The sequence below is a fragment of the Antrostomus carolinensis genome, unplaced genomic scaffold, assembly GCF_000700745.2.
Source record: "Antrostomus carolinensis isolate BGI_N321 unplaced genomic scaffold, ASM70074v2 scaffold9209, whole genome shotgun sequence".
Lineage (NCBI taxonomy): Eukaryota > Metazoa > Chordata > Aves > Caprimulgiformes > Caprimulgidae > Antrostomus > Antrostomus carolinensis.
In genome coordinates this window covers 102,342-118,340 of record NW_010339214.1, presented here as the reverse complement: position 1 = coordinate 118,340, position 15,999 = coordinate 102,342, and the positions used below count along the sequence as shown (strand labels likewise).

At 39.8% G+C, this 15,999-nt stretch overlaps 1 protein-coding gene across 1 annotated transcript; it reads left to right on the top strand.

The window, feature by feature from the left end:
• Positions 1–2,120: 2,120 nt before the first annotated feature.
• Positions 2,121–15,512, top strand: LOC104530992 (collagen alpha-1(IV) chain; the record flags this gene model as incomplete). Its single annotated transcript, XM_010175759.1, has 9 exons — positions 2,121–2,193; positions 2,875–2,946; positions 4,875–5,003; positions 6,435–6,533; positions 6,682–6,894; positions 8,961–9,138; positions 11,896–12,010; positions 13,027–13,199; positions 14,933–15,512. Coding segments are annotated over 9 exons (1,134 nt in total), but the record flags the coding sequence as incomplete, so codon positions are not given.
• Between the last annotated feature and the right edge of the window lie 487 nt (positions 15,513–15,999).

Sequence of the window (15,999 nt, the reverse complement as noted above, 5' to 3'; positions counted from 1 at the left end):
ACCACATGCAGGTCTCTAGTTCCTCCTCTTTATTCCCCATGCTGGTGCATTGGTATACAAACACTTATGAGAGGAATACAAACACTTAAGATAACATTCCGGTACATTGTCCTTCTTTTAAGAATTTGCAGTACTTCTGCAGAGTACTTTAGCAGAATACTTCTAAAGCTTTACAAAGGTTGATATTCCAGTCCAAGACTGTTTATCAAGAATGAGGAAACACCAAAGGATTTTGATTCCATGCCTTCAATCAGAATAAATTGTTTTGCTATCCTTGAGCCACAATGCGTAGTATTGAGTTGTTAACTTAGTGTGAAATGCCCCAGTGAGAGTTATTTTGACATTAAACTTCCTCTAGTGATACACACTAAGATGGGCTTTTGATGTCTTCATCCTCCCCATTGGGACAGGCGCCTGCCCAGATTACAGCTCACTGCTCATACAGGTCTCCAGGTACATGAAAGATACAGGTATCAGAAAGGAGATTTTGTTACAACATGGGTGATACAGCCTGTCCAAAAATCCTAGCCAAAAAAAGGGAATGCGGAGATCAGACCGTGAAATACAAATTCCGCGGGTTTTTCTGTGCATTTTAATGTTCAAATGAGAAAAGAAACATTTTCATCATTTTCATGAACTGAAATAGTTTTGTTTTGTTTGGAACAGATCCAAAACAAAGTGTTTGCCAAGCTATATCTGATGGGGGAAAAAAAAAAGAAACTGCAAACTGTTGTGGAAAAAGTATTTGGATTGAAAACTTCCAATAAACTTTTCATATAAATAATTCCAGTTTATAATTATCACCTAAAAAAAGTTATTAAAAAAACCTCTCTTAAAGAGATTGTCTGACTCATGACTGTCTTCTGAATGAATGTTAGTCCTCCTGTTTTGTGCTACAGAAGTTCACGTGTTATGTTGCAAAAAAGGCTATTTCTTTAAACAATCCTGCATACTGTGAATATGTGACTGAAGGAGATCAGGGAACCTTATTTCATAAATACCTCCCTTACCACTCCGAGGGTGGCATTTCTTTTGTTTAACTTTGGAAGTCTTGCTGCTGACATCCATTTTTGAGCTAGTCATCTCTTCTCCGTTTATAGTCAGTGGGAAGAATTAGATGTTTGTAGGGAACCGTTCTTCTCACCTTAATATAAACATCTAACATCAAATGAAAAATCACTCCTGTGTGTGTCTATTCTACTGCTCTCCAATATGATGAGATGAATCCTACCATTGGTATTATTTTTCACTGAATACTCGATTCATATCCCCAGCCTCTGATAGGTAAGTTACTTAGCAAAGGGATTTTGTTTCTTTTCTCCACCTGTGTTCCACATTTTATTACATAGGGGACTATCACTGCCATATTGCTTCAGCCAGGGAGATATTCTAAGCTATACTTACAAGCTTTTTGCAGATGATCTACAACCGAAGACAAAAGAAGAGGAAATTGGCAGCCATTTAAATTACTATTTACAGTGTCTTTTGAAATATGGGCTTGGTTTCCCTTGAAATAAGGCTACAATGAACTTGTTACCATTGATTTCATGGGAGCAGTTTCTAAGAGTGAAAGCAGAAGGAGGAGTTTGCATTGTGTTTGAAGTGTTTAAGTCCTTGAGTATTTTAGCACTGTTGAAAAGTAAAAATCTTCAGAGGATTATAAATTGTTAAGCACATTTAATTTCATTCCACATGTGAATGTTTTGAAGTTTTCAAGCCTGCTGTGGTCTAGAATTACCCTGTTTAATTATCTAACCAGCAACTGCCTGCTGGGGCTGCACTGAAATTAGTATTTGCTGAGATTTGTGCTTACTGATGTTTTTCATAACAATCTGGTCTATGATTGCAAACCTTTTTATTAGCTCTACTGTTAGTGAGACCTTATGCTGATCTAGTGTCCTTGTAAGGCAAAAAATAGTTTGGTAAGAACAAGGTGTCACATTTGTTCCTGTAAGAGAAGCTTCTCATCTAATCATGATAGAGAATAAACATTTATTAAACTCAATGACTTTTCTCTCGTATTAATTTTTTTTTCATAGGTTTCCAAAAATACACAGCCTGTTTGAGAGTCACGTTGTAGTAGTGCAGGATAACTATACTTCACATTTTATTTTATACAGGGTAGTCCTGGTTTACCGGGAGATATTGGTCAGAAGGGTGATCTGGGACCTCCAGGAGTTCCAGGCGTTCCAGGTGAGAAGAAAATATACCATATTCCTAAAAAGCAAAGATGTCTTTTTCATATCTTTCATCTCTCAAAAAAGATGCTCAAAGAATGTTGACTGTATGTTACATGTTACTGAAACAGGACATTGAAAGCTGCATCAAAAAGCATAAAAGAACATAAAGATTTTTCTCAAGGTGTTTTGCCTTTTGCCTGTTGTCTTGCTTTGCCAATTTTAAGTGTGCACTTGCTTTGTAAAGTGGATTTACAATCAATTGTTTAGACATTACCAGTCAAGAATCTTGAAGATTTTATTGAGAATTGGAGAGGCACAATGTTATAGCTATATCGGAGGAAACATGGGCTCATTACCTTTCCATTATTGACTATATTGCTGCTACTGTCACCATTATACACATGAAAACACTGCATGTATAAAAAATGCAGTTATTAATAGAAAAAAAATTCTTATAATTTAGAGAAAGATATTATTAGTTAATTAAGATACATTTGTTTTCAGTCATCATTTCTGTGCTGACTTACTGCTGGTTTTTGTATCGTGTTCTTGCAAACAGTTAAAAAATACTGATGCAAATAAAGTCATGATCCTTACATGATCATGTAAGGGGTTGTACCTGATTATTCTACACAAATCCTTGCAAATCAAGAAATTACTGAATTTTCATGTAAATATTTCCTTCTTACCTCAGGTCCAAAAGGATCTCCTGGCTTCCCAGGCCTTAAGGGTGAGCGGGGTGACCAAGGTCTCCCTGGATCTAAAGGTATAATATAATACTTCCCCTATATGTTGTTGTTAAAATGGTTATTTATGACTAATCAGTGGATATCTCCCTCCCCCTTTTATTCAGTATAAAAAGGTAGAACATGAAACCAAATATCATGGTAGCAGCATCTGAATGGTCAGATTTGATTTAAGTATTGGGTGTAGAGTGAATATATTTATCTCCTGCTCTGAAAAATCAATACTGAGGTTTTGTCATTATTGGAATCTTTAAATGGTATCCTAGAACCATAGAATGGATTGGAAGGGACCTTTAGAGATCATCTAGTCCAAACCCTTTGCTGTGGCCAGGGACATCTTTCACTAGATCAGGTTGCTCAGAGCCCTATCTGACCTGACTTTAAACACTTCCAATGATTAGGCATCCATGTCTCTGGGCAACCTGTTCCAGTGTCCCGCCAGCCTCATTGTAAAAAAAATTCTTCCTTAAGTCCAATCTAATTCTACTCTCTTTCAGTTTAAAACCTTTGTCCCTTGTCCTGTCACTCCAGACCCTGGTAAAAAGTGTCTCTCTGTCTTTCTTATGAACCCCCTTTATATATTGAAAAGTTACAATAATGTCTCACTGAAGCCTTCTCTTCTCCAGGCTAAACAACCCCAACTCTCACAGCCTTTCTTCATAGGAGAGGTGTTCCAGCCCTCTAATAATTTTTGTGACCCTCCTCTGAACCTGTTCTGACAGGTCCATGTCTTTCTTGTACTGGGGACCCCAGAGCTGCATACAGGACTCCAGGTGGGGTCTCACCAGAGCAGAGTAGAGGGGCCAAATCACCTCCCTTAACCTGCTGGCCACGCTGCTTTTCATGTAGCCCAGAATACAATCAGCTTTCTGGTCTGTGAGCACACATTTTTTCATCTACCTGTATCCCTGTCTTTCTCTGCAGGGCTGCTCTCCATCTATTTATCCTTCAGTGTGTATTGATACTGGCAATTGCCCCTACCCAGGTGCAGGACCTTGCACTTGGCCTTGTGAGGTTCACATTGATCCGCTTCTCAAGCATGTCAGGGTCCCTCTGGTTTTCATCCCTTCCCTCTAGCGTATTGACTACATCACTCAGCTTGGTGTCACTGGCAAACTTGCCAAGGGAACTCCATGCAACCTAAGGTCTGGACAGCTATTTCAGTCCTTAGGAGGTCTGTTTGGGTGGAGACATCAACATAGATAGTCTGTAGTGCTTGTGTTTCAGCCACAGCCTTGCAGTTGTGGTAGTGGACACCATTTCTTTCAGCAAGTCACAGTCTCCTTTTAGTTCTTAGAAAAAGAGTACACTTAAAAAATAGTAATTCTTTTGAAAGATGTCATTCCTTGGAGACCTCCAGCTTCTGGGTGGGCTTGAACAGCCATCAGTTAGTTGGCATGACCATCAGGGCTGTAGCCTAAGCCCACTCGTGAGCAGAGCAGGCAGCAGCCCAGTAACAAGTAGAGTGTGCAGCTCTTCTGAGCAAACGGCTGCACAAGCTGCCAGTGCCACCCTCAACAGATGCTGCTCCCTGTTTGCGCACCCTGGTCGCAGTGCTTCTGGTCAGAGCTGCATCTGTGGGCCTGCTCTGTCCTGTCTGGTGGGAGATGGGAATGTCGGAGGTACCGATATGGTTTGCAGCACCAGCATCTGCAGCTACTTAGGTGTTACCAGAGTCTTGTCAGTGGCAGAGGACCAGCCCAGGCTGTTCCCCCCATTGTGTCTTGAACCCCATTGTCTTCTACCCTCAGTCAGCTCCGGGTTTGGCTTCTTAACAGGTATGACCCTACTCAATGCACATATAAATCTTGGACACATTGATATCTTGTAGCTATAGGCTCTGTCTGTTCTCTGGCTACATAAATGGCAATACAAGGTAACACTGTTTTCTCACTTTTTTATTGTGCAACACTAAATACGTGCTGATTTCCTCTGTTAACTTTGGCAGGTTTACAAGGCCCACCAGGCCCACCAGGTGCTTTTCAGCTTGTTAAAGGGGATCCTGGCTTACCTGGCCCTGTAGGACCAGTTGGTCTCAAAGGATTCCCAGGACTTCCAGGTCCCAAAGGACAGCAAGGTGAGAGTTTCTAACTTACCAATAGAAATACATTGTAAGTAACAGAAAAGTAGACCAATGGTAGGCTAGACACTAGAAGATTTTTTGGTGTAATATTATCCAGCTTTTTATAAGCCACTTAAATTGTGTCAGTGATGAGGAAGAGGAGTCCTTCTTTTTGAAGCTCACCCAAAAGAGTCCCAAAACCAGATGCCTTCCTAGTGATTTTTTATAGGCTCTCACTCTGCAGTCATCACATCAGTATCTGAGATCAGCAGTAAGCAGAATGACTTGCAACACACTGCTCATCCTTTCCCCAGAGTGTGTTGGTTAGGGTATCTTCTGTCTGTAGTGTTGAATCCAACTTAATTATTGTATGTCTCTGGGAGAAGACAAGCATGAGGAAAAACACCTTGATCTTGGAGTAGAAAGTGCTTCCTGAGGAAGCTTGATCCATAGTTCTATATTTCGTCTCTTAGTCCAGACATTGTAATTTTTATAAAGAAAAGGTGAACTGCAAAAATTAAACACATTAGGCAGTAAGAGAATAGAACAAAGGGTAAGGCAAACGAAATGCTGGCACTAGGACACATGTCCTTCAGAATAGCAGGACATGGAGAGTGAGAGCTCAGAGTTGTTCTTAAGCTGTTAAGATTCTAAGGGAAAGCTTTGTTCCTGATTGTTTTATGAGAAGATGATCTGGAATTATGGTTGAATATAATTAATATCATCTTTCTATTGAATATAATAGATATGGAGGTGCAGTTGCAACCCTGCAACTGCTGTCCATTAGGAAATTGCTATGAAATAATCTCAGTGATTGAACACAGCATGGGTTTGCTTGTATGGGATCTGTCGCTGCTCTCTAGTAGTCAGTTCAATACATGAACATAATATTGCTTTTGGAGTTTTCAGGAAAAGGACAGCTGTGACTGTCTTAAGCTTCTGATGTGCCACAGAAATGTTGGTATGGCGCTGATGGAATTAACTTCTTTTTCCCAAAGTCAGAGTTATTGAGGTTATGTAGGACTCAAAGCATCCCTAGGAGTCAATAAGGGAAAACATAATATATGTCTGAAAACCTGTTTGGAAAGAAGCTAAGAGAACACTGATTTTCCCATTGTTCATGACCCTACTTTTTTATGATCTATTTTTGATTGAGAATTGTGATAAGACGAGAGAGAAGAGATTGCTGCCTTTCCTTTTCATATCCCAGGCAAACGCTAGTTATTTTAGAAGCACACCCTCTGCTTACTTCTCTGTTCTTCTCTACTATAATCACTTTGCCTGCAGTAACCCACATATGTGCTCTAGATACTGAAATACACGCACTGAATATGCATGAGTTTATTTCATACTGAGGTGTGCCTGTGCTGTGCTGTATTCAAAGCCAAAAAGTCAGAACTAACATGAAGTAGTAACCAGTAACAACTGTTCCTTGCTTTTCAACAGGGGTGACAGGACCTTCAGGTGTACCTGGACCACCAGGTAGTCCAGGGTTTGATGGTAAACCTGGGCAAAAAGGAGAAGTTGGTCCTTATGGTCCCCCAGGTAAGCCCATGAGTTCTTCAAAGAGTTGATTCCTTCTTAGAAAAATAACATAGGAGATTAAGCGTGAATGTATCTGCTTTCACTTTTTTAGTTATGTAGGCAGAGTACTGCTGTCTGTAGAGATAAAAGGAGACTCTCTGTATTGTAGGACCCAGAGGATTCCCTGGTCCACCTGGCCCTGAAGGTTTGCCTGGGGCTATGGGGCCACCAGGTGCACCATCTGTTGCTCATGGCTTCCTTGTTACCAGACACAGTCAAACCACTGAAGAACCATCGTGTCCTTTTGGAACGAGGCTGATTTACCACGGCTACTCCTTGCTTTATGTACAAGGCAATGAAAGAGCACACGGCCAAGATCTGGGTAAGTAGAGACCAAATTAAAATTCAATTAGAATTCATTGCAAACCAGATGTTTCTTTCATTTGTAGAACTTTATTGAATAAACCTGTGTAATTATTCTTGGCTAGCTGGTGTTTTATTATGCTGTCTAGGTTGGTACAAATAATAGTTTGGTGTATAGTGGAAACAGTGTCAGTTTATTTAAGAAAGTCTTTTTCAAAGCCTTTGGCATGGTATCTTGGTAGTCAAATTAGTGAATATGGGCTGGCTAAGTAGTTGATAATTTGAGTGAAAAACTGTTGGGTCCGTCAGGCTCAGAGGGATGTGATCAAATGTACAAAGTCTGAGTGGTGGTTGTTAATTACTGATGTCCCTCAGGAGTTAGTACTGGATCAATACTGTTTAATAAATTTATTATTGACTTGAGTGATGGGCTAGAGTGCACTCTCAGCAAGTTTGTGGGTAATGCCAGATTGGGAGGAACGGTTGATTCCCTGGTGGACACAGCTGCCATTCAGAGGGACCTGGTCAAGCTGGAGAAAAGGACTGAGAAGAACCTCAGGAAGTTCAGTAGAGCAAATACAAAAGGCTACATCTAGAATGAAATAACCTTGTGCAACAGAAAAGACTGGGGACTGACTACTATTTCCAGCAGCAGCAGTATAGACTGCTAGAAAGATGCTTTGCAGAAAAGGACCTGGGAGTCCTGGTGAGCAACACTGAACGTGAATTAGCAGTGTGCCCTTGCAACAACTGCCCCATTTCCCACTGCCCAGCCTACTGGGCTATATTGGCAAAAGTGCAACCAGCAGATGGAGGAAAGTGATTCTTCCCCTCTGTTTGGCAGTTGTGAGACCACATCTGGTATATTGTACCCAGACTTGGGCCTCCCAGAACAAGGAAGATGTTGATATCATAGAGACCAACCATACCTGTCCACTACTAAACCATATCTTCAAACACCCCATCTAGTCATCTTTTAAACACCTCCAGGGATGGTGACTCAACCACCTCCCTAGGCAGCCCGTTCCATTGCCTGATAACCCTTTCAGTGAAGAAGTATTTCCTGACATCCAGTCTGTACCTCCTTTGGTGTAACTTAAGGCCATTGCCTCTTGTTCTATCACTAGTTACCTGGGAGAAAGACACACACCTGCCTCACTACAACTTCCTCTCAGGTAGTTGTAGACAGCAATTAGGTCACCCCTCAGCCTTCTCTTCTCTAGACTAAACAACCCCAGTTCCCTCAACTGTTCATCATAAGGCTTGTTCTCCCACCCCTTCACCAGCTCCCTTGCCCTTCTCTGGACACGCTCCAGTGCCCCAATGGCCTTCTTGTAATGAGGGGCCCAAAACTGGACACATTATTCAAGGTGCGGCCTCACCAAAGCTGAATACAGGGGAAGGATGACTTCCCTGGTCCTGCTGGCCACACTGTTTCTGATACAGGCCAGAATGCCTTTGGCCTTCTTGGCCACCTATGCACACTGCTGGCTCATGTTCAGCTGGCTGTCAACCAACATACCCAGGTCCATTTCCACCATGCAGCTTTCCAGCCACTCCTCCCCAAGCCTGTAGCATTGCATGGGGTTGTTGTGACCCAAGTGCAGGACCCGGCACTTGGTCTTGTTGAACCTCATACAGTTGGTTGCCGCCCATTGATCCAACCTGTCCAGGTCCCTCTGTAGAGCCTTCCTACCCTCAAGCAAATAAACGCTTCCACCCAGCTTGGTGTCATCTGTGAATTTACTGAGGGTGCACCCTTAAGAACGAGGCCCCACAGAGGTTGCTGAATCTCTGTCTTTGAAGATACTCAAAAATCAGCTGGCTATGGACCCAGGCAACCTGATCTAACTGTCAGGAAGTTAGGATAGATGACCTCTGGAGGTCTATTCCAAACAAAGTTATTCCATAATTCTGCATCCAAGACTGGGCTACTCCTTGCCTTGTCCTGTTCCTTCCTTATGGAGCTAAGAGAAGTCACTTGTGTAATCTGCTTGTTTAGCTGCTCCTGGAAATACTTGTTTGGCAGTTGTCAGTGGTTTAACAAAAGTGGGTTAACTAGTAACCTTTCACTAAACATTTCAGGCACGGCTGGAAGCTGTCTTCGTAAATTTAGTACCATGCCTTTCTTATTCTGCAATATCAACAACGTATGTAACTTTGCATCAAGGAATGACTATTCCTACTGGCTGTCCACTCCTGAACCCATGCCAATGAGTATGGCTCCTATCACTGGTGATAATATCAGACCATTCATCAGCAGGTACGGTTACATTTCTCTTGTGTTTGTAAAATGAAGAAGGCAGTGAAAAGTGTGTATGGTACTTTTTTTTTTTTTTTAAAGGCTTTTAATCTGTATAGTCTTATTTCCTGCCTTTAAATTTAAAGTTTGAGTTCCTTTGATGAAATGTTTCAAAGTGTGCACGTTTTCAGTTTGGACTTTGATCAAAAATAAATCTATTTTGGGGGAAACCCAAAGAAATAGAGAAGTCTATTTGGAGTCTAATTGAAATGAAAAGATTTACTTTGAAATTATGTTTTCCAAAAGCTATGATATGATTTGAAGGAGAAAAAGTTTTGAATTTATTCACAATAATTCAAAACAATTCTGCTTTTGTGACTTGCCATAGCTAGAAGCTTTTTAGGGCTCAATTTCCTTTTGTTTGAAAATGGTAGCATTATTTATCATACAGTAGACTGCCAGGCTTCTTGCATTGTTTTGGACGTACTACTTGAATGCAGCCATTATTGTCTGAATTAAAAGAAACAGTTGCAAAATCAATCATCTATTTTTTAATAATTACAGATTCTCAGCTAGCATAAAGTGTGTCACTTGCATCAGGCATAAGTGTTCTGCATCAATCCAACATGCTGAATTTTTGGTCCATTTTAAATTTCAAGTTTTTGCCACTAGCAAAAACTATCCTGGCATAATATGCCCAGTGCTGAAGGCAGAGGTATGAGAAAGGGTGACGAACTGTACCACTGTTGTTAGATAAGAATCTGACAAGGGAATCTCCAGCTTATAACTTAAATGATAATCATTAGATATAGGCATTGCTATGATTCCTATCATCGCTTCTAATCTGTATCAGCTCTTGCTGATCCCTCTTTCTCCCATATAAAGTGAATGGGTGTGAAGATTGCTGTTAATGTTTTCTTGGGTCTGTATATACCATCCAAGGGAAAGGACAATTCAAATCATCAGTGGGTTGTAGTCTTGACATCTTGGTACATTCGAGAAAATACGGTTCTACTGCAAAGCATTGGCTATTTATTTTGAGTAATAGAATCCATCTTGCGTCTGCAGCTGTACTCTGTACTCTCTTTTTGGTTTAGTTCCATAGAAATTGGTATGTCTTGAAAATGAGTGGGCAGATTGAGGGCAAGATTCTCAAGAGACGCTATAGTTTTTGTTGGTCTTACATTTTTGGTTGTTCATTGGATATGAATGGCAGGGGCTTGACTTTCAGAAAAATTCAAATTACCAACCTCTGAAATTCGTGTTCTTTTTATGCCATCCTTGATCAAGCACCTAAAATAACCTTTAACAATTCCTCCTTGAAATTTTTGCTCGAGGAGGTACCCACCAATATTCTTCCTTATCTTTTGCGTATGAGTAACTTCTGCACCATAAAAATGTATATGTGTGTGTGTACATATATAAGTGTGTGTGTGTCTATCTGTGCATGTGTCTGTATATATGGGTTTTTCTCCTTTTAGCCATAACAGAGAGTGAAATAATTGCAATACATATTTTTAAAACCAGCAAGGAATCTGAGAAGACTATTCTTTCAATTTATTTTATTATCTGAGGCTTTTAAGCCAACAGTTTTCCCAGCCTAAAAGTGGAAAATGTAAGTCCTTCTACTGAAATACCAGAAATCTCTTGAAGCAAAGCAGAGGTCCAAGAATAGAGACAGCTTTACATTCTTCTTTTAACTTACTCTTTCATTGATGTGTTTCTTAAAATAACTGTCTCGCTGCTGCACTAAAGATGAAGGCAGTAGGTATGAAAGCAGTCTTCACAAGTCAGAAATAGAAGGCTTTCATTCTGAATTCCTTTGCTTCTGTGCATTTTTCAGAATCCAACTTAATCCATTTTGCACTCTGATAATAGGAATCGGACTGTTTAGTTCTTAGTGTCTGTTCTGAATCGTTTTTATCATTGCTAGCTACAGTGGCCGATTTAGGAGTTGTACAAGAAAAAATGGATTATATCTACCAAATTCCTTATTAACAGCTCCCATATTAAAATTTCCAGCCCAACTCACATTTTTTATGATTCTTATATGAAAGCACAATTGGTCATTGGATTGTTCAGTAACCTAGCAGTTCTGTGACACGATGGATTTTTCTGAAGTAAAAGAACTGGTGCTGCATGGCTTTCTGAAGAGTTGCTTTCAAGTTCATCGTTCAAGTTACTTTGCTAGCAATCTCTTACTGGAGATAAAGACCACAAATGTAAATAAAAGCCACTTTTAAGGAAAAAGCATGTGGAAGAGTCTGCATTATATTAGATTAGCAGTGACTACCTTTGTAAGACATTTTCCAGAGAGATGGTGTTCTCTCTGGGAGTCACTCAGGGCCATGTTTAAGATGATTAATCGCTGTTACTTGTCTCTTATCACAGTAGACCACTTTTAAGTGACACTTGCTGAGTTACAATGTTTGGCTATTTGCCTCTCATATTCATGACATTGAGCACTTTTAGAAACTACAGTACAAAGGGGACTAGAAAAAGATAGTACATTTAAATATTTAGATAAGAGGTCTCTTGTTCTTTGCTTTTAGGAAGGCTAATAGGAATAAGACTTAATAGTTAAGCTGTTCCTAACTAAATGAGAAAAAAAAAAAAAGAACCAGTTGGTTGTTTTTCTATATGAAACATTTTAGTTTTCCTTTGTTTTTGAAGGTGACAACATTTTCTAATTCAAGATTCCTTAAAGAAAGTAACTTCTGAAAAAAGAAGTATTAATCCTCAAGTGCATGTAGCTCATTCATGTCTCTGTCTTTTTAGATGCTCTGTGTGTGAAGCTCCTGCTATGGTAATAGCTGTTCACAGTCAAACAATTCAAATACCACCATGTCCTGAAGGCTGGAGTTCACTTTGGATTGGTTACTCCTTTGTCATGGTAAGAGCACTGGAGCGTAGTCTGAGCCAAGAAAAGCATTTGTTTCTGAAGTTTGATCCACACTCCTGCTCTGGGAAATAATATCTGACGATGTCATTTCAGTTCTTAGGAGGGCATTCGTCCTCTACCCTTCCTGGTGAATTTAAAAAGGTTCTGGCTAATGACTAAATGAGAATAATGCAATAGCAATTAGTTGTTCACTTTTGGGGCTTACTGTCTTGTTTGCAGCTCTAGCACAGGATCCAACTGCTGAATAAATGAGGAAATAAGCATAATTTTTCATTGTCCTTCTACATCTATGTTGCAGTGGCTTCCTAGAGTTATAGACTATCAGTGGCTGTCCTCTTCCTATTTTTTGATGAATAAGCCTTTAGTTTTCAAATGGAATTTTTGACCTTTTATCCAGTTTCCTCAGCTGTATATATACTAGTAAAGTAAATAGGGCCAAGGGGTGTCTTGGAAGAGCCACTCTGTAGTCCTGCATTGTGGTTAGTTGTTACCATGCTCCCTGTCATGCTCACAGCCTATATCAACAGCTGTTCTCCTAGGGAAGGTCTAGCATAGTCTGAGAAACAGCATGAATCCAGAGCTGTTAACACTCAGCAGTGGGAGAGAAGCCACTGTGATGTAGGCAGGAAGTGGGTTAAGCTGTTTAGATATAAACCGTACCAGTCTGTACACCCTCTGGGCTGGAGGGCTGGCCCTAGTCTGTTGCTAGCACAGAGACAGCTTGGGTCCTATTGTCAGTCCTGAAGGACTTCTGTGCATACAGCTGCCCTGAAGTTGATGTTACCGGTGTGTTGTGCTGCTCTTAAGCAAGGGAACCTAGTGCCACCTGTGAAGCCCTTCAGCTCCACCTTCTTGCTCCTCCTTGAGCTGAATGGCAAAACAGCAGATAGACACAAGAGAGGACAAGGAGAAGCGTGTGAAGAAGTATTTGTGCAAGAGAGTTAATAGATGTTGTAACAGAAGAGGTAAGGACTCTCTCTCTGACTGATGCTTTTGCATTTTTCTAGCACACCAGTGCTGGTGCAGAGGGCTCTGGCCAGGCCCTGGCATCTCCTGGTTCCTGCCTAGAGGAGTTTCGAAGCGCTCCCTTCATTGAATGCCATGGCCGGGGCACCTGCAATTATTATGCAAATGCTTACAGCTTCTGGCTTGCCACTATAGAGAGGAATGAGATGTTCAAGTAAGTTCATGATTTATTTGTCAGTATTTGAGACTCAGTCAAGCCTTGTCACTGAATAAGAGAAGTATTGTTTGAATATAATACATGGTTCAAGTATTGGCTGTGCCCCAGCCTGGTTAGTATATGCAGTCAATGATTTTTGTAACAAAAAGAAAAAAAATTATAATAGCTTTTGGGGGAAATAATTAATGCATCTTCTGTTAGTGTTTATAATGTGTCGTTTGAACCTGGTATTTTGCTATTCAGAATAATCTAACAGTTTTTGTGTTGTGACTGTTTGATTGTATTCACTGAGTCGTAACTGGGATAGACTGATTGAAATTAAAGTTGGAATATAACATCCCCTCTAGTGGATGTTAACACATAATAGAGCCACTTAAAATTAGTGCAGATGTTGAACTAAGTGAGCTGAACAATTATTTACCTTTCCCTAATATTGGAGGAAGTATTTCTGAATAAAATGCAGCTGAAGGCAGAGGCCTTAGGCATTTCTTCGGTCCCGTTGAGGTTCTAATTTCAGGAATTAAATAGTAGTAGGCTTTGTTCTGGTCTCTTGCAGGTAAGTATTTTTCAACACAGTCTAATTTGTTCCATATGAATTTTATTAATATGTTAACATATAGATCAGTTCCCAGGTCTGCATAGCTTACCTGATTAGCAAGCATTCCTCTGGAGTGCAGGCAAGCATCCTCTTCTACCAGAAGGCTGCCACTTCTGGTACACTTCATCTGGTACCCTTCATCTCTTCATGTCTTATAGATCTGTGAATGCTCCTTAGCTCGTCTCAGTCAAAATGAAGCAGGTTGATTAGCCAGTTTTGACTGTTTGTCTATGAGATATTTGTCAACTGAGTAGGTAGAAAAATTGAGCACTGGGACTGATTGTCAGTGGGGCTGTGATCTTAGCAACCAGAAAAGCTACTACTGAAAGAGACGATTTACCAACACTGGGGTAAGCACTGGCTCCATAGGAAAGAGGAAAGCTGGTCAGAGGAAAATTTAGAGGAGTCAGCACTACAGTTGTGTTCATTGAGTCCTATCCAGAGGGCTGCCAACTTCATACCCTGTTCTGGCTACAAACTGTATCATAGATTAATAAAATAATCCCAGATCAGGGCACCTGTCCTACTATCATAATTCACAAATACTCTTCAGTTTTCTATTAACTCATAATCCTTTTTAAAGGAAAACATTAAATGCAAGCACATTTTTGTCTGAAAAAATGTATTTGTATTTCCAGTTGCTAGGAGGAACTCCTTATGATAGGTTAGAGACTAAAGATTTTGGTTTGTCTTTCTGTATGACATCACATAATTTCCTTTGCTGGCTTTTCATTTTTCTGTAAAGTCACAGGAGTTAGCAGAAACTCATGAGCAGTCAAATGTCTTCAGTTTCTTTGCCTAATTTTTTTTTACTACCCAAATTCCAGCATGTTTTCAAATTGCTGATTAAAGAGGCAGTGTCTTCTAGTGAAGGAAATTTTCAGTCTCATGACAGAACTGTATTCTGAAGCAGCTGGAAGTGAATGATGTATAAAAGTAATCTGGTGGTAGTTTGTGACCAAACTTGAAGGTGAATATACATTGGAGAACTTAGGGACACCTTCTTCATTCAGCACAGCTTAAAGGGGCACTTGGCTGCATGCAAAGTTGGTGTTGTCAATTATAAACCTGAAAACTGACTGTGTGTGTCAACAGTTGTTAATGGGTCTTTTAATTTTTTTCTTTTTAATAGGAAACCGACTCCCTCAACTTTGAAAGCAGGGGATCTGCGCTCAAATGTTAGCCGTTGTCAAGTCTGTATGAGAAAAACATAATGACTTTTGAATTTCAACTAATTTCACACAATATGGTGCTATTCGTTTAACAGCAATGAAGCCTAGACATATATCATATGTACCTCATTGTTGTCCAATATGAAAACAGTAAAGTGCCTTTTAGGAACTTGCATAACTAACACACACTGCTTTACTGGCCCTGTCCTTGCTGAAGAAGAAAAGAGACAACAAAGATAAGCTTCAAATGTTGACATGCCAAATGGCACTTTTGATCAAAATATATGTATTTTTTATATAAATGCAATGCACTGATAGAATAAAAAGTCAGCATTTATCCAGAAAAAATGCAAAGGTGCTAGGAGGTATGCAGTTCTGCCTTATACTGTTTGACCCCCCTTTCTCATTCTTGTATTATATATTTAGATTCATTTTTCTTCCCCAGATAAGTTTGTTGTTACCATTATCTAGGTGTCTCAAAATCCCAGACTCTTGGGTATGTACTTATTGTTCCTGTACAAAGCAATACTAATGTAAAAACGAGTTTTGGGATTATGGACTGTGGTTAAGCAACGTGTAACCATCTTTTCACAACATAGAGTGCCATCCTGCAAACCTTTGCTTCTGTTTGTAGTCTTTAGTGCTGTTGGCTTTAATGGGACTACATCTGGAAGAGATTGCCAAATTGGTTTCCCAAATAGGCAAGTAAGTGTTTCTGCTATGTTGGTACTATGCAGCTTCTTTATGCAGCAAAACAAACTTTCCTGTGGAATAAAGAATGATCCAGCAATGGTCAAGAAAAAATATATATATAAATATTTTAGTAATTTATATAGATATCAACCATTAGGCAAATGAAGTTTTGAGTTTATCATTTAAAAAAGAAGCTTACAAAAGTTTTCTTCTTTTCAGTATCATGAATTAGATGTTAAATGCCAAAATATGATGTGAAATGTTTATTTTACGTAGGCCATTTCAATGCTGAAATTGCAGAGACTGAACCCAGGTTAATAGCTATTTGTGTTTA